The sequence below is a fragment of the Genypterus blacodes genome, unplaced genomic scaffold (genome assembly GCF_046128005.1).
Source record: "Genypterus blacodes isolate CSIRO-AG114 ecotype Tasmania unplaced genomic scaffold, CSIRO-AGI_Gbla_v1 ptg000048l_1, whole genome shotgun sequence".
In the NCBI taxonomy this organism is placed as follows: Eukaryota; Metazoa; Chordata; class Actinopteri; order Ophidiiformes; family Ophidiidae; genus Genypterus; species Genypterus blacodes.
In genome coordinates, this window is record NW_027466861.1 from 363,220 (window position 1) to 381,495 (window position 18,276).

Consider the following 18,276-nt stretch of genomic DNA (forward strand, 5'->3'; position numbering starts at 1 on the left):
TATGTACAGTACATGTATAAACATCATCAGCAGTTAGTCACAGTTTGTCAATATGACTCTACCATTAGAAAGAATTAAAACCTTTTTGAAATCTATGCTTTGTTTCTGCACAACGAGATGACAGCAACAGGTAGGAACCAAACGCTGCTGATGCTTATGTGGAGGGAGTTTGCAGGACTTTACATGTTTCTTGCTGGATGTTGCACACTCACACATGCTCACACTCTGCTGTGTATGTAACTTGTATCTGTGTTTGTTACTTTAATGCTGTTTTCCATACTCGAGAGCCCGTGTGTTCTCAATTCAAAAGCCCTCTGAGCCTTCTTCTTTCAAACACACAATGCTGCGTGTTTGCTTTGTGTTAGTGTGTGATCTCATGCTTGACCTCGTCTGGACAAATTTTTCACTAGATGAATTTAACTCGACTAATTTTAAGGAAATTGACAATGACGACGGTAGAGTAGGTGCCTCCCAAAAATCCAACCCCTCGTCCTCCTTGTGGGGGGTGGAAACGGGCTGAGTCGAGGTTTGAGTCCAGACAGGATGCAGCGTATGATGCCGGGTAGCTTTGCAAGTGTGTGTGTCTGGACTCACCTTGAGACTTGCTGGCTAACTGGGGGCTCTGGTCAAACAATTAGAGTTGCACTTGACTTATAATGAGCATTGAAATTGCAACACTTGTGTTCTGAAATGTCAAATTATTTTCACTCAAGTAGTTGGAAAATTTAGAGCAGGTAAGCTCGACTTTAGCATTGCAGCCTGTCATGCCTCATGTCTCCACTGCAGGGCGCTGTAGCAACCTCTCAGACTCCTATGGTGTAATATCGTAACACACCAGGTTCGAAACCTGGTGGGAGTAAAATTTTTTCTACTACAGCGACCTGCAAACAATCTGAATATTTATGAATGACAAGAAAGCAGATAATTTGGTGACCTTTCACGTTTACTTACACAGGTCATGCACTCTGGATGCATGTTTGTCTGAATTACATTTGTACAATAGTTAAGTGGGTTAAATGTGACAAATGTGGTTTCAGTTTGTAAATAGTCAACACACAGAAGAACATCAATACATGTGAATGTTGGAAGCAATAAATCTTTCTTTGACGTCTGACATCGTTAGCTTGCGCTCGATTGCTTCTGTCTGGAGTCTGGGTGAGTCGATGCCGAGCTCGGTCCGTCGCTGATGCAACACTAACACATCCACCGGCTCCTCACCGTCAGCTCGTCCCACACTAAGCGGCCGTTTATCAGGTAAGTCCGAAGCTCTAACGCGGCAGCTGTATGTTTGCTGTGTGATTTGTTATTGCTCGTAAATCGATCCGATCGCACAGTCGATACCACAGACCGCGATGTCAACACTGGCCAGCTCCCATTGACTGCACATGGGAGAGTTAGCCGGCTACACATTAGCCAGTGCAACACATTATTCAGTGGTCGTGTTATCAGGTGGCTCAACGCTCCCGAGCGGTCCTTGCAGTGAAGACAGATGTCAAAACCAGGAAAAATCTGTTCAAGTGGAACTAAAATGTCTAATAATACATATGGAATGTTTCTGTGTCGATGGCTTCAATCGGTTTAACGCGACGTCAACTTCCGCTTAGCTCTGTCGGTTTCCACGGGTATGTAAGATTGCTTTTGTACCAGTATTGCGAGTCCTGGTACCGTACCCACAGATGCTCCGTATTTCTCTTTGGTTAAACCTGAAGGACTCGTAGTAGACTCACGGGTGGGTTCGTCATTTCAGTAAGGCGTCTCTGGGGCAACTCACCGGGCCGTCAGGCAACATGACTCACTGTTTATCCCTAACACCTATCCGTTCATTCATAGTCACCGGGGCGCTCTAGTGAGCTGCCCGCTGTGGTCGTTCTGACGAAGTTCACACATGGCTCTTTTGGTGCCGGCGTCACACACTGTTATCACCAGGCAACTCACAGGTGAAGGCTGACTAAAACTCCTGTGGCTGTGCTCCTCATAGAAAGAGCTGCATCATGGCAGAACAACTGAGTCCAGATGAGAAGTTCCAACTCATCACAAGGAACCTGCAGGTAGATATCGCATGCACGCACAGACAGACAGACCAAATTGTGAGATCAAATTGTTTACTTTAAATGCATTACTGCAGTTCTTCACCTTATGAACACACCTGGCTGTGTGTGAATAAATAAGGGTGTTAACTCTGCGTGTGTGTGTTGCAGGAGTCTCTTGGAGAGGAGAAGATAAAGCAGGTTCTTCAGGAGAGAGAGCTGAAGGTTTACTGGGGTACAGCGACAACAGGCAAACCCCATGTTGCCTACTTTGTTCCCATGTCTAAGATCGCAGACTTCCTAAAGGCCGGCTGTGAGGTGAGCAAACGTCTTCATACACCTGTGCAGCCGGAAACTCCTCAGTCATTCCTTAAATCGTCTCCCTTCTTTCCCCGTAGGTCACTATCCTGTTTGCAGATCTACACGCCTACCTGGACAACATGAAGGCTCCCTGGGAGCTGCTGGAGCTCAGGGTGCAGTACTATGAACAGGTCATCAAGGCCATGCTGGAGAGCATCGGGGTGCCGCTGGAAAAGCTCAAGTTCGTGAAAGGAACCGACTACCAGCTCAGCAGGTCGGTTGTGCGTCGCCGTTGACAAAAAACAAACAAATGACAAAAACACAAATCTTACAATGTCCATGTTTTTGTCAAGAGAGTATAATCTGGACGTGTACCGCCTGTCCTCCATGGTGACGGAGCACGACGCCAAGAAGGCCGGAGCTGAGGTGGTGAAACAGGTGGAGCATCCTCTGCTCAGTGGCCTCCTCTACCCCTTACTGCAGGTACCAGACGCCCACTGACTGCAGCTGTAGCTTCCTTTGAAACCTTCAGGGCGAAGTGTTAAAAGGTGCTTTTGTTCTGGTCCCCAGGCTCTGGATGAGGAGTACCTGAAGGTGGACGCCCAGTTTGGAGGAGTGGACCAAAGAAAGATCTTCACTCTGGCAGAGAAGGTGCTCACTTCCTGTTCAAAGCTACACTTTGGAACTATTTTGCTGTGCCTCTAACTTTATTTTGTATAACTAAGGTGCTTTGGAAGTTGTGAACATGAATGTAGGTAAATGACAATAACACAAGAGGGCGGCAAAATGACATAGTGCTGCTTTAACATAAGAATTGAGGTACAAGCCAGAACCTCATTATTTTTAGAATTTGTCTCTACTTGACATCAAACTAATGCTGATGGCTCGTTTACTACGTCTACATGCAAACGATACAAGAAAACTATTTTTCACAGTGTCTATAGAGAGAGTCTCATGAAATTGAGAGTTTAAAACATGATTTTTGAAATGGTGAGTGTGACTGTTGTTTCTCTGCAGTATCTGCCATCTCTTGGTTACGCCAAGCGCTCCCATCTGATGAACCCCATGGTGCCTGGACTGACGGGGGCCAAGATGAGCTCGTCAGAGGAAGTAAGGACGGCCGGCGCGTTGTTCTTTTCTTTTGTCTAGGAAGCGTGTGTGTGCGCAGAAATGTCATTGATTTGTTGTGCCTTCAGGAGTCGAAGATCGATCTGCTGGACACTAAGGAGGACGTGAAGAAGAAGCTGAAGAAGGCCTTCTGTGAGCCGGGAAACATCCAGAACAACGGCGTCCTCTCCTTCGTCAGATACGTCGTCTTCCCTTTGCGCGGAGGTAGAAAAGATTCATCCCTTCATCTTTGTTTCTTCTTTTCCCACCACCTGTTAACGGAAAGTATGATGTCGATCTTCAGTGTTCTCCATCAAAAGAGACGCCAAGTGGGGCGGAGATAAAGTCTACACCATGTTCGAGGAGGTGGAGAAGGACTTTGCAGAGGAGGTAAAGCAAAACCAAAACCTCCATCTATCCCGCCCTGACTGCACCTCTGGGTGTCTGTGACTAACCATCATGTCCCTCCTTGTCAGCTGATCCACCCTGGAGACCTGAAGGCCTCAGTGGAAGCGGAACTAAACCAGCTGCTGGACCCCATCAGGAAGAAGTTTCAGTCTCCAGAGCTCCGCAAACTCTCCAACACCGCCTACCCGGACCCCTCAAAGAGTCGGTGTTCCTTCATCATTTCCTCTCATCACTCAAACCCACAGTGACGTGATCAGGTGAAGGAGATTTACAGATGTTTGTGTGTGTGATCAGAATCGGGCGGTAAAGGTGCCAAGGCAGGCGGAGGAGGAGGAGGAGGAGATGATGATGAGTTGGTTCCCTCCAGACTGGACATCAGAGTGGGCAAGATCATCAGTGTGGAGAAGGTAGGAGGTGACGCTGCACTTTGTTTGCTTTATTCAATCTGACAACAAGGAAGTGTTGAAGTCTGCAGCCAATATGGAAGAAAAGAACAAAACATACAAATGGATGATGAGATGTAAACTATTTTATTCTTAATCTCATACTGATAAAAAGAACATAAGAAAGCCAAATGCCAAATTCAACCGTTGGTGTTGAATGACAGAGATGCCTGATCGACTTAAAATCCGACGTCTATCAGTATATCAGTTAATATATTGTGTTGAGATGATGCTGGTCTGGTGTCGTCGTTCAGCATCCGGACGCAGATTCGCTGTACCTGGAGAAGATTGACGTGGGAGAGGCGGAGCCCAGGACTGTGGTCAGCGGGCTGGTGGCCTACATTTCCCAGGAGGACTTGCAGGACAGGACGGTGTTGCTGCTGTGCAATCTGAAGCCCCAGAAGATGCGCGGGATTGAGTCCCAGGCCATGCTGCTGTGTTCCACCATGTACGTGTCATCTCCATTTCACACACACATACACAGACACAGACATGCACTCCTCATTCATTTACATGCTGTATTTCTTCTGCTTTATAGCGAAGGGGAGCCCAAGAGGGTGGAGCCTCTGGATGCCCCTGAGGGGTCATCGCCAGGGGAACGGGTCTTCATCCAGGGATTTGAAACGGGGAAACCAGACGAGAGATTGAACCCAAAGAAGAAGGTGTGGGAGAAACTACAGGTATGGTTTAAAAACACACACGTTTATGTTTTACTTGTTAAACGTGGACAAAAAGTTCAATATCAGCATCTCTTTTTTAACGTATTTACATTATTTACAAGAACACAAATAACCAGATAGACAGATAAAAACTAAATGTGATATACATAGTCATTCCAAATGTAACAAGTGTATATATAGTCTTCAATATTTCAGTATTTACAAGTACAAGTCTGTCTCTATGTATGTAAAGTAAGTAGTATATTTGTAGTAGAGGTGGCCGAACTTTGGGAGATCACAGTCAAACATTGAAGCCTGTGAACCTCAAAGGGCCATCGAGCAATATGAGTTCACCTAAAGGGAGTGGTTTGCTGTGGGCGAGTGTGTGTGTAACAGAAAGAAACACTGTCACATGTTGGCGTGAGGAGTTGTGAGCCTGTTGGTTTGCCTCCTCAGGTGGACCTGAAGGTATCGGATGAGTGCGTCGCTCAGTGGAAAGACAAGCAGCTGATGACCAAACTGGGACAGATCACATGTAAGACACTGAAAGGAGGCAACATCAGTTAGACGCAGTGTTTTCATCACCGTGGCAACAGGGGTCAAAGCTCATCCGCACATTTTCTTGGGAGGAAGATTGGACAAAAAGTCTGAGATGGTTTGAACTCAGAATTCATCCTACTTTGCTTAGATAATTTTTTCTAAGGAAAGGACATTTTAATTTGTATAATCACATCAATAATGCCACAATCCAAACTAATCACGTCATTATTCTACCATAATTCTGTATTGTGCTGTTACCAGGCAACTAATCCACTTACATCAGAAATACAGTGCAAATGTACTGCAAAACAGACACACGTGACTGGATAGATTTCCTTTTCGTTATTGCGATAATGATGATTTCTTGCAAACAGGTGATCCCACGTGTTCACGTCTGCCAGATATAGTATGTTTTCATCCATCACATGTACATGAACAGGGTCAGCTTTGTATTATAGGACGACTGTACACAAATCAATATCTGGACCTTAATGGTTATATCATCAAATTGTGCTTCATTGTGAAATAAATGCTGCCAGAACTCTTTTGGTCAACAAAAAATGAAATATGTGTTTATCTGTGAAGAATGAAGCAACATAATGTTTTTTTTAATACATTTTTACTTTATTTATAGAAGTAACAACTGTACACTTTTTTTAATTTTATAATCATTAAAGTGATTCCGCTGTTAAGAGTCGATTTTAAGGAACTGACCGTTGAATTTTCCACCAGACCAGGCTTGGGGCAAAAACATTCCCAATATGCAGAAAGAGAAATCGATGGATGTTAGACTACATCTATTCCAGTGTATCAATCAACTGGGGCTAAACTTCACATTTTCAGCCCTAAAAGCAGTTTTAAATATTCAAAAAACGTGCCTGACAGTGCTAACAGTGGAAACAACCACACATTAATAATAAATAGGATATTTCTAGCACAGTCTTCTTCAAACGATTTCATAGAATGTTGGGTCGACTTTAGCTACGTATAAAAACAGATTGTGCAGAAGCCTCAAATTTAGGTTCATACAGATGCCGTCACTCTTAACAACTTAACAAAAGTGCCTTTTTTCCTCAATAACAAAATATCTTTCGTAAATGCTGTCATCCCTTTTTCACGAGCACTGTTACTACACCGTTACTGTTACATGTCCACACTGTGAAAAGCTGAACTGAAGCAGAGAAGGGAGTTTTTACACACATTATAAATGATAAAATGCTAAACGACTTAACCAATTCCTCCAGTGGGCGCTGTTCTGTGCCTTCTGTCCCGGCTGCATGAATCCTTATGACAAAACAACTGAACAGACATTAAACCTCTGTACAAGATGCATTCTCTCTTTAAGATGCAGTGGCCACCACTACCTTTCTCAACCTCTGGGTGGCGATCTCGCTCAACCCAAATATTTACATCGTAGTCTACATACTGTACACCATCTCATTTCAAACTGTGGCTTAGAAAAATACTCAGATTAAAGCTGTCATAGGAAATGTGGAACATGTGTTTTGCATAAATATGTAGGAAGGCCATAAGAGGCTAAGGCGTTTGGAGACAACACAACAACAAACACACGCACACACTGGAGCGTGCTGTCTGTCAGTCATGTCGGTCGTTACTGTGAGTCCTTGTTTTACGTGCTCGCAGTCTTTGTTTCTCTGCTATGAATCCAGCACAGAGCTCCTTCAGAACAGCGTCTCGATTGTGTCTGCTGTCACTCTTGTAGCTAGAGGGGGAGAGAAGAAGAGGTTAGAGATGATGGCATCAACGCAATACAGGAACACACAAACACACACAGCGGTTGTTCAGTTCCTCAGTCTAACTCATTTAGACATTAGACACGATCATGAGCTTCAGGTTAAGACTCTACGAGCACATGTTGCTCCATTTTTGACTAGAAAAACCTTTGTGTTTATGTGTTGGGGTGCTTGTGTGTAATTTGTCTTCTCGGTATGAATAACATGCTTAATGTTAAACCTCTTAAGCCTAAATTTTCACACCTTGTCAGATACATCATACAGAAACACTTTAAATGAGCAAACACACTAAAAATAGCACATAACATAAACAGATTCCATTCAGACTCTACACACAGTTCACACACAGATCTGGTGTTGCGGTGGCTGAGAGTAGAATTGGTCACGTTACGATTTGAGTTTATGGCTTTTACCTTCTGCCAAGGAAATCTTAGAGAACATGAATTTAACTAGACATACATAGATAATGTTGTTAGCGAGTCTTACTTGTCTCTGTAGGTTGCACTGCTCCCTTTTCTCCATTTTCTTGCATATTGAGTTCCATCATGGCTGAACAAACAGGAGGTTTATGTGAAGGGTCGGTGTTCCCAGGAGCTGGTTTCTTAGCGACTGGTGGAGGAACTTTGTCGGACTTCAGCTCACCGTTAGAGACAGCTACGACCTTTGAGCGGTCAGACACCTGCATGAGCTCTGCTGCTAAGCTTTGCTTCAAACCTGCCTGAGTTTCAGGAGTAGCGGGGACAACCGTTTCCACTACAACCTTTTTTGTGCTCCTGGAGAAGATAAAGCTGGCGGTAGAAGCTGGCGACTTATGCACATCACAGCCGTCTGATTTCCCAAATAGAGACCCTGGCTCACCAACACAGCTGTAAGGGGAGGATCTTAGTCCTAGCCGGGATGGAAGGCCGTCTCTTGAAGACATGGCTGCAGTCTTCATGCGTATGGCTTCTTGTAATCGCATGGATGGGGTGTGGAGTGTCACAGACGACTTTTTCACTGTGTGATGTGGAGATTTTAGAGACAAAGACTTGCGGATTGGCTTTTGTGGAACATTTAGGGGGCCTGAGATGGAAAGTGGGCCGTTCCCCTGAATCGGAGCTTCCCCATTTGTTGACTTATCCTCAGAGGAGACATTAATCTGATCCTCTGTCATGTTGACTGTTCGGAGACGAACCATTTGAAGCAGGGAGGGTGTGACAAGGGGTATGTTCGCGTCCTCTTTAGGGATGGGTGCACTTTTGCGGGAAAGGGGGTCCTTGCTCCTGCTGTCTCGGTTTGCTAGACTGGGCTGCTTTCTGAAATTAACCCCAGGAGTGAAGTTCTCTACTGGTAGAGGAGGTGCTGCTGGGACACTAACTGGAGGGGGAAGTTGAGTGTTGAAAACGGGTTCAGAGGGATGTTGATCTTCCACTTTCAGAATGTCTGGCTTTACTAAACAGCTGGGTGGAACTGAGGAAGAGACCAGCAATGTCTTCTCTGCATGTGTAAGATATGATGGAGGAGGATGAACGTTGTCTGGAAGAGATGAAATAATCTGTGCTGGTCTGAAAGACTTCTCATCAGCGGTATCATCTGTGGTAACTTCCGTATCCTCCTCTTCTTTGTTCTCAATCACTTCGGTCTGAGAGTTTGTCGTGGGCAAATCTATTTTTCCAGCTTCGGCTGAGTCTGTTATCGTCTCACTAATGTCGCCTTCTGCCACATCGGACCCGTTTGAGACATCAAACTCAATGCAACGGTCCATCACATCTGACATGAAGGGAGGAGGAGGAGGTGGAGGAAAGTCCACTTCATCCCCTCCTTCATAGTCCCCTTCCAAAGGAGGCGGAGGAGGTGGCCAGCAAGACTCTGCGATGTGAATCTCGTCCTGCACCTTCGGCAAATCAGCTGGAAGCATGGACACTGAGGAGGGAGGTGTCTTTCTTGAGGGAGGGGGAGTAGGGTGGTGGGCAGGTGGAGGAGTATGTGGTGGCGAGAGCTTGTTCATTTTGGGCATATCTACAGACAGCGTCTCAATTTTACTATCTAAAAACATTTCTCCACTCTGCAAAGAGCTTGTGAAGTTCTCGGTAGGTGAATCGTCTACAGTCATCACACTGCAACTAAATTCCTTTTGCTGTCTCTCTACAGACTCTTCTCTCCTGTGTGATACTCTTGTAGTTTTCTTCATGACGGGAGGAGGCTCTTTCTTTGGCATTGCCTCTGAACTCTCTGTGTCCTTAACTAGAGGGACATCTATCTCCTCTTGTCTCTGAACTTCCACACTTGCCTTGACCCTCTCTAGGATTAACAACCTCTCTTGTTCTGTGCTTGGACATTCCCGATCATCCTGCTCCTTACTGACACTCTCGGTAAAAGTTGCTAAGAATGGCTGAGGCTCATCTTCTAAGACCTTTTCTGTGCTTTGGGACATTTCGGTTTGTTCTTCAACCAAAACTTGCTGCATTTTGCTGGCTTCGGTTTGGTTTCCAGTCTGTTCATTTGTGCTGTTCTGTAACTGTTCTGGTTCCTGTAGCTGATTTAGTTTGCTGACATTTGGACAAGGCCCACAAAGAAGCTCAAAGCTACGTCTGTTATGGGCCCACGTCTCAGGAGGAGGAGGGCAAGGTGCTGTTACCTTGGGGTGTGGTGGGATGTTCAGCAGCTCTCTGATTGCCAGAGTTGCAGTTGAACAATTGTTTGCTGGGGTGATCTCTGTGACCACAACAGAGGGCAGGGGTCCTTGTTGGTGCACAATCGTGCCACCATTGGAAACATCTTGACTTACATGCTCAGATGTATTGGATAAAAGAGACGTAAGAGAGTCAGAAGGAGAAGCTGCTGATGCCCGAGATGCAGATCGCTCTGGTTTGACGGGTTTCTTCTTCAGTTTGTCTGGGGAGGTTGGAGACATTCCTTTTGGGGAAAGTGTCGGAGTGCCACTCTGACTGGAATAGCCACTGGAAGGAGACATGGTCCTCTCAAATTTACCCCCTTCTGAGGGTGTCTTTTGTGGGGAAGAGCTGCTGGATTCTGACTTGGACTCTGGTGGACCTCCACTCAAACGGGAGGAGGTCTGTGTGGGGCTGAAAGGACTGGAGGAGGCTTGGGATTGTGAATCATCTGGAGATGTGGATACAGCAGAGTTGGATATAAGGGGAAGGGTCTTACTGGTATCTGCTGTGACCAATTTCTCTGTAGCTTTTCCTACCTCTCCTAACAAAGCATCATCTTGAGCTTTGCTATCCACTGGAGCTCTATTGTTTGTGAATTTATTAGTGTGCAGAGAGTTGGTTCTCTGTGGAGGTGCAGGGGGCAGCTTGGTCTTTGTTACTGAAAGACCTCGAGTGGAATTCCGACTGTTGCTGGTATTCTCCACCAGCGTGATGTATCCTGACACACCAGACTCGGACCCTGGGAGCTGAACAAAATGTTCACCTTTACTGCCAGTGCTAACGGAGCTACAGAGACTCACAAGGTCTTGGTCTACACCAGACTGCTTTGGTTGGCTTTCCTGTTCAGTTAGTACCACAGTCTGTGGGTTTCCTTTGCTCCCCTTTGAGGAGATGGGGGACGGAGACTGTGACTGGCTCCGGTGGGACCCTGAAGCTGACGTGGGCATCAGCATGGAGTTGTTGTGGTAGTCAGTGTTGGCGCCACCACAGTCAGATCGTCTTGACAACAAAGGACTGACCGAGTCCCCAGATGCCAGGCTGCTTTTGCTTACAGCACGAATACTTCCACCGTAGTTGATGCTGTTTCCACGCGTCCGACTGATGCTACGGTCGATCTCGATCACTTCAACTGCGGCTGGCAAGACTGCGTTGGGGATAATCTTAGACAAGTAGGTGGCCTGAGGAGAGATGGACATCACTGGGCCCTACAAATGACAACAGAAGAGGAACTTAAAAGGGGTGAAAATCTTTGGCCCCAAGACTTTTCAATTCCAATTATTTAGGAAATAATTTATGGATTTGTCGTTAAATTTCAGTGAAAATGTTTTAAGGAAGAATATACTTCCAGGATGAATTATATGATATTATATAACATTTTGGAACACAGCACAGCTTGAATAGAGACACTAAAGTCACCACTACATTAATTAAAGCAAACTGAACTCATTCTGACCTGTGGCTCCTGGAGGAAACTTAAGATTGTTGAAGGAGAGAAGGACGAGGAGGAGGAGGTGGTCATGCCAGGAACGGCAACAGACTTGGGTCTTTGGATGGAGGTGGGCGAGAGACGGGAGCCAAAGCTCTGGTGGGTGAAGGGCTGCTCGTCCTGGTACACCGCTTGGAGGTGATGCACCAGCAGATGCTCATCTCTGCAGGCCTGCTCAGAGAGGAGAATGTTAAACACAAACTAATCACACATACTGACAGGAGAACAGAGTCTATAATTTACAGAATTAGGCCTGCTGGCAAGATTGCTTGTGTATAAATAATACTCATATCGGATTCAATGCTGCTAAATGCCTTAATGTCTCTACTGAATGCCCACACCGGCAGTTGGAACTAAAAGCATGTTGTCAGAGAGGGGGGTGAGTGTGTGTGTGTGTGTGTGTGTGTGTGTGTGTGTTTGTACTCTCCACAATTATAAGCGGGGATATAAACAGATTATATTTGGTATGAAACCCTTCTTCTAATTCTTTACCAGGAAACATCTAATAAATATTGACGTCTTGGTGAAAACATTGAAATCAATACTGGCTGTAGAACCTGACCTCCAGCTCTGGAAGGTGGACCCTCGCTCCCTCCTTGTGTGCCAGTGGACTGCCGCCATCAATCGTAGGAATGACAACAACACCCGACTGGCCATCACTGACGTGCCTGTCCTGATTCAGGAGTTGGGAAGGAACCAGAGGCTGAAAGGTGGAGCTTCTGTGAAGTGCTAGAAAGAGGAGAAATGAAGGTCAACAACACCTTCAGCACCAAGGAAGGATTTTGTTTCCGCTCACGCCAGGATGATGCTGCGGGCATACCGAGCTCCTTCTGGACCTGAGTTGGAATTCCCATGATGGTCGTCCGTCTGCTCCTCTTCCTGGTCTTTTCCGGCCTCTTCACTGGATTCAGAGGCTTGAATGTTGAACCTTTAGTGAGAGAAGAGAAGTGACTAGAAATTTCAGGAGGCTTATTTTTGTAAAACAGACAAACAATAAAGCTTGGATAACACATTTAACCATTCAACACAACATCGTGGAGGACCGACAGTTCCTGAGGATTTCAAAAGAGATGTCTGAAATATGTATCAGAATTCCAAACACACACACACACACACTACATGGAGGCAACTGCAGCTTTGTCGTTAGATGCCAAGAACTTTGAGTATCAGAAATAACACACATATTACCACAAATAACCTCTTGCTGTGTGTGTGTGTGTGTGTGTGTGTGTGTGTGTGTGTGTGTGTGTGTGTGTGTGTGTGTGTGTGTGTGTGTGTGTGTGTGTGTGTGTGTGTGTGTGTGTGTGTGGTGTGGGTGGGTGGGTGGGTGGGTGTGTGTGGTGTGGGTGGGTGGGTGGGTGGGTGGGTGGGTGTGGGGCTCTACTTTCTTTGATTTCACACCATCACTGCATGCAGCTGGGAATGAGCCGTGCATGTTAAATACATGCAGATAATTTATCATAAAGTGCCAAACACAGGAACAAAGATCTTACAGCTTTCACAGGCACAAACGCAATGATTAGCGCCTATTAACGCAAGATGAACGGATACGGATACACGCACACACGGCTGCCGTTTACCTTGGCGGGTGAGCACAGACCTACTCGAGGCAGCTGACACAGCAGAGGTTACTGTGATATCAGTATTCCCAGCGGTAGAGCTCAACTTCAGAGAGCCACCTTCGTCCTTGGAATTGATATCCTGCTCTGCACGGAGTGTATATGTTGACTACAGGGGAGAGAGAGAGAGAACAGCAGTTAGTTGGCGTTCTAATGTGGTTTTGGAAGTGGGGTGAAAAAGGGTTTTCTGACAGAGCTTTGGTGTACTTACAGCGATGCTCTCGTCATCAGGAAAGCTCACGCCGTTCTTGTTCTCTGTGTGAACAAAATGAATGAAAGTTCAGACACAGAATCTGAATGAACCCGCACTCAGTCAAGAACTATCACCTCTATTTGGTCGCCTGCATATGGAGAGCAACCCACAAACATAGTTCTAGAAAAATGGGCCTGTTAGAGATTGAACTGAGCCTGGAATTTTGCGTTGGGTTTAAATCCTGTATGCAACAGATGGAAGTATATTTAAGTGAACAGTACATCCAGACCTTCTTGCTGTAGTATCTTGAGTCCCTCCTGGGCCTCGGTGTGCAGGTCCTCCAGGTACTGTGGCCTGCTGCCCTCGATGAACACGTTCTCCTGGTAGTGCTGTGAGGTTGTGTAGTGCACCGTCAGCCTTTTCTGGTCCTCATGCCCCTTGGGACCAGCTGCAGGGAGGAGGAAGGAGGGGAGCAGGGGAAGGATTCGGTGGAGAAAAAAAAGACACAAGCAAGGTCAATCTCCATACATCAAGTAAGGTAATGGTTCTCATCTTGTAGAGAGCATCACCTATGGAAAATCACTTAAGTTGTGTAAGTGGCTCTTCCTTTACTGAGAGAAGGTCACCATAAGGTGTTTCCTTTCACATTTAAAACTGTAGCTCTCAGTCTCACCTGGTTAGGTAACACTGTGTGTGTATGTAGCCTACATATGTGTGTGTGTGTGTGTGAAGTAACACACACACTCTGCCTCTGTAGGCCTGCATTCACACAGGTGACACAATGCCCTCCCCTGTGTGCGGCTGTGGGAACGTTCATTTCTTTGTGAGCCAGAAGCCTGAAGACCTTCACCACCAGGTTCAGGGTCTCTCCACAACACAGGGACCATTTGTAAGCATCCAGAGACTCCCGTCGACCCCTGCTGTAGGTTTAAGGATGCCGTCTGATTAAGATGTTAGCTGAAAATCCAGCAAAGCTCTTTATCTCATTAGACAGAACCCCCAAATGATCCTTCAACACTAAAGCTTGTAAGCCACAGCATGTATCATGGTGCAACAGCAAAAACTCAACTGGGTATAATTACAAACAAAGACAACCGACCTCACACACAGAGAGCTCCATTGCATCAGAATAGATCATCTAAAGACGATCTCCCGCGGGAGGCAGCACTCACCCTTCTTCTTGAAGACCGACACAAGAGAGTGGATGCTCTTCCTCAGGTAGACAACCATGCCTACATCAGCACCATGGCCCACAGAATACCAAGTCTACAAAGTCCACTTTCTGTCACTGCTCAGAAGTATTCGTATTCTTTTGCAATGAAGATCCAGATGCTCTGAGCTATGAGGACATTAAAAAAAATGCTGGACAGCTGGACAGGAGTGTGATGAGCTGTGGTAGAGGCAAGAAGTTTTTCCCTGAGTCTGTAGAGTGACTTTGGAAGAATGACAATAAAATCTGCTTCCAGCCAAAGCAGCCTGTCCCAGCTGCCTCCCCCCCAAGTCTGCTGCCCTCCTCCCATCCCCCTCTGCCCGCTCGTGCTCTCCCTCTATTGTCAAATGAAGAACTCCCTCCCCAAGCAGGACGCCTGTCAAAGTTTGGCTTTTCAGGAATTGTCCACCCCCATTTCACTCACACACATAAAGAGAGAGACACGTGTGTATGCAAATGGACACACACACACACACACACACACACACACACACACACACACACACACACACACACACACACACACACACACACACACACACAGACACACAGACACACACACACACACACACAGACACACACACACACAAACTCTAACCCTAACCCTAACCCAGGGAAGCAGTGGCTCAGTGGGTAGTGCTTCCGCTTGGGAACCGGAGGGTCGCCGGTTCGAGCTCCTGCCGAGGTGCCCCTGAGCAAGGCACCGAACCCTCAATTGCTCCCCTCTCTGCGAAGGGTGGTAATGTAATGTAAGTCGCTTTGGATAAAAACCGTCTGCCAAATGATCTTAATGTAATGTAATGTAATGTAATGTAACCCTAAACCACACATCAGATTTGGTGTTTGCACTGTTTGGGTACAAACTCCACAGGTTACTAAGAGGACAAATGCCAGTCAGATATTTGTAAGATTATTGAAGCATTATTTTGATCTTAAGGCATCAAGGGAAAGAATTCTTCATTTATCTTCTGTAAGAGTTTTCATTTAGAAGTATTTGACTATAATCGCAAGATTTGGGTGTTTGACCTAAAGTTTAGAGAAGAAGCAAGCTTGTGACTGATGAGTTGCTGGTTTGTACAACAAAGTATGAGGGCCAAAATAAAAGATGGAACAAGACAAAAGAAATGAAAACAAAATCAAAATGCTACACAAAAACTTAATATGTTACAGGAATAAAGTCATAAAGTACAGAGAGTTCAAAGGAAACAGTCGGGCCCTCACACTGATTTTAATGCCCTAATACTTCAAATAATATGGTGGAAAGTATTGGAGAAGTTACAGCTATGTGAACATTCAGTATCTGCTGTGATTGATCTAGCAAATATCTACGTCTCCACATTGGTGCAACCCTTTCACAACAGAACATGATGAAGTTATCCTTAACCACTTTAGCCCGATCGGGTTTTGATCAGATAAAACGAACACTAAAAAAAGATGGATTATTAAGGGGACTTCCAGGTTCTTTGGCACAAAACACCAAAAGGAAATGGGTTTGACGTGACGAATGTGAGGTGTCTGTATAGAGCAGGAAGTAATGCTACAAATACATGTTGTTGTTGTTTGTATTAGTTTATGCTTGCTAAATATTCCTCATTTTTATTCAAAGCGGTACTGAGTGCTGAATGAACTCAGTTGAACAAGACATATGCAGGCGAATGTTAGATTTGTACCTCCAGACAAAAGTGATCAATAACTGAAGTGGAGTAAATATGAGAGCCTTTATTTCCTGTCTATTAGTGACATCATAAAAAATAATAAAGAATAAAATCATGCTTTGACTATTTATATATTTAATGAGGATATTGTTTTGTTGTTGTTCCTTCACTAATGGACGCCATCAGCATCATGTGTCTGTCTGACTCACCGTCTCATTATCTGATCACTGCAGGGGCAGCAGAGGTTGTGTCCCCACAGCGACACACTACACAATAACCACTTCACATTGTGCCTTATATGGCATGATCATGAGCTGTCATGTCACCGCATCTCTTTCTCCTTCTCCTTCATTCTCTGCCTCCATCTCTTCCCCTTCTTCTCTCTCCCCGTCTGCCCCCCCTCAGCCTTACAGACGCAGAGGGCCAGCTTGAGTTATTAATAGCTGACACGGCCTCAGTCCACTCATCAGCATAGCAGTGCTAATGGTGATGTGTGTGTGTGTGTGTGTGTGTGTGTTTCTCTGTGTCTGAGCTTATATTTCCTGACAAACTGCAGAGGGCATGAAATACAACACGGCTGTGGGGGCAAAAAAAACACAAAAGTGGCAGATTCTGTGGCCAGCAAAGAGCTGGTGAAGTGCGGAAGCAGTGGTTTGTCCAGGATTTTGATACATTTAGCCTCTGAATGGTTGTTTATTCCCCCAAAAAGAAGCACCGTGGGGGGCTACAGCTGGCTAACACAAACACACCAGCTGGAGGGACGCGTTGGTAACACAATTATCTTCATCCATGCACCCACACTACCTCACTTGCATGGCTAACTAAGACCCCAGTTCCCCCCGAACCCCCCTATCCCCCTGGTGTCCCCTCTGGTCAGACTGCCCGGCCTGCGCTGGCATCGGATCAAGACAGAGGATTAGCCTCCCTGTTAACCCAATCACCTCTTCTCCCTCGTCTCCCTCAGTTTGTTGTTTTTAAACTCCATATGTATTTGTAATTGCAGTCCTAACAATTTTTTTTATTTTTTTTCACATTATAAGACTTTAACAATCTTATCCGTGTCACAGCTCCATAGTCTGTGTGTGTGTGTGTGTTAGTGTGCCAGGCTGTGTGCTATCTGCGTGTCGCGCTCTCTCCTTGATTGTAGATGCTATTCACCTGCCTGCTGATCTGCCAATTAGACTTTCCCTTAAAAGAGAGGAGTATGGTGAGGAATCGCACTAGTAAACACGTTTACTTCACAGCTCACATCCTCCCAAGAACCTCTTTGAGATCAAACAGAACTTTAACCTCTGCCAAGACCGAACTCTCATTTCTGTGCACGCTAACACATTACCCCTAAAACTAACAGAACACATGTTTCATATTTACCCAGCAGCTTTTCTGTCATCAACTGCTAATCTATATGTGTTTGTGCGAGACTGTTTACCAACTGGGACGTGTTTGGCGCGGCTTTGTCCTCAGTGGTGTGTCTATTTCTTTAGAAGTTAATCCCTTCCACACCGAGTCCACAGAGTGCAGACCTCTCCTATCTAACCAGTGTGTGTGTGTGTGTGTGTTGGGGGTGGCTCTAGTCCTGCCCCTATAAGCCCCCCCCTGTTGTTAATGAAGACCCTCATATCAATATTCATTAGTGAGCCTAAAGAGACACCATCTGGCCCAGAAAGAGTGAGAGAGAGAGAGACCTTTGATTCAACAAACACACAATTCCACCACATCAGCACTGCATTACAATAGTGGCCAGCAACATATGTTTAGTTATTCTTATAGCAGATTCCAAGTTTTTTTAACCACAAAAACAGAGACTCATTGCCCACAAATATTCACCTCTGCACTGCCAAACAGCCTGAATCTGAGGGAAACCACATTTTAAGTGCCACTCGGTCATCCTTTAAAGGCCTTTTTTATGTGCAACTCTGCTTATTCTGCCATAAACCAGTGGTGCCAGACGGTTGCGCTCGTGAGCAGGTCAAACTGCCTGTTGAAGAACAATCAGAGTTCAGGCAGCCAACAAAGCAGCTTATTACAGCATCAAAACGACAAAGAAATGGACGTCTTGTTAGTGAGAGCAACATAAACAACAACTACAACTCTATTTTACTGAGTCTACTCAGAGTTTATACTGTGCTGTAGATTTATGATGCTGATCCAACAGTTTGTGTCTTTGTTCAATGATTTTCAACATGTTGATATCAAATTAATAAATGTAATCTAACATTTT

General features: G+C 45.5%; 2 protein-coding genes across 5 annotated transcripts in view; one reads left to right on the plus strand and one right to left on the minus strand.

The window, feature by feature from the left end:
- Positions 1-1,146: 1,146 nt before the first annotated feature.
- Positions 1,147-6,064, plus strand: yars1 (tyrosyl-tRNA synthetase 1). 2 transcript variants are annotated; one of them, XM_076149761.1, is made up of 14 exons: positions 1,147-1,254; positions 1,979-2,048; positions 2,199-2,345; positions 2,426-2,601; positions 2,681-2,810; positions 2,898-2,978; positions 3,345-3,437; positions 3,524-3,659; positions 3,739-3,824; positions 3,911-4,043; positions 4,137-4,249; positions 4,540-4,733; positions 4,824-4,965; positions 5,401-6,064. In XM_076149761.1, the coding sequence occupies exons 2-14, from the start codon at positions 1,992-1,994 to the stop codon at positions 5,509-5,511; spliced, it is 1,599 nt and encodes a 532-aa protein (XP_076005876.1). In that variant the 5' UTR covers positions 1,147-1,254; positions 1,979-1,991; the 3' UTR covers positions 5,512-6,064. The 2 variants fall into 2 exon arrangements, with proteins under 2 accessions (XP_076005876.1, XP_076005874.1); XM_076149759.1 differs by lacking the exon at positions 1,147-1,254 and having other exon boundaries at positions 1,854-2,048.
- A 544-nt stretch (positions 6,065-6,608) lies between these two features.
- The window catches only part of nhsl3 (NHS like 3), a 29,814-nt gene continuing 18,146 nt past the window's right edge, over positions 6,609-18,276 (minus strand). For all 3 annotated transcript variants that reach the window (XM_076149756.1, XM_076149758.1, XM_076149757.1), the window contains 8 exons: positions 13,480-13,638; positions 13,209-13,252; positions 12,959-13,106; positions 12,199-12,306; positions 11,941-12,107; positions 11,346-11,549; positions 7,725-11,097; positions 6,609-7,207 (listed from right to left, as the gene is read on the minus strand). In XM_076149756.1, the coding sequence (XP_076005871.1) occupies positions 7,167-7,207; positions 7,725-11,097; positions 11,346-11,549; positions 11,941-12,107; positions 12,199-12,306; positions 12,959-13,106; positions 13,209-13,252; positions 13,480-13,638 (4,244 nt within the window). In that variant the 3' untranslated portion in view covers positions 6,609-7,166. The remainder of the gene's footprint in view (positions 7,208-7,724; positions 11,098-11,345; positions 11,550-11,940; positions 12,108-12,198; positions 12,307-12,958; positions 13,107-13,208; positions 13,253-13,479; positions 13,639-18,276) is intronic.

Coding starts and splice junctions, on each gene's coding strand:
- yars1 (XM_076149761.1), top strand. CDS start 1,992: ATGGCAGAACAACTGAGTCCAGATGAGAAGTTCCAACTCATCACAAGG. Junction 2,602..2,680: donor ACCGACTACCAGCTCAGCAG/GTCGGTTGTGCG, acceptor GTTTTTGTCAAG/AGAGTATAATCTGGACGTGT. Junction 4,250..4,539: donor AGATCATCAGTGTGGAGAAG/GTAGGAGGTGAC, acceptor GTCGTCGTTCAG/CATCCGGACGCAGATTCGCT.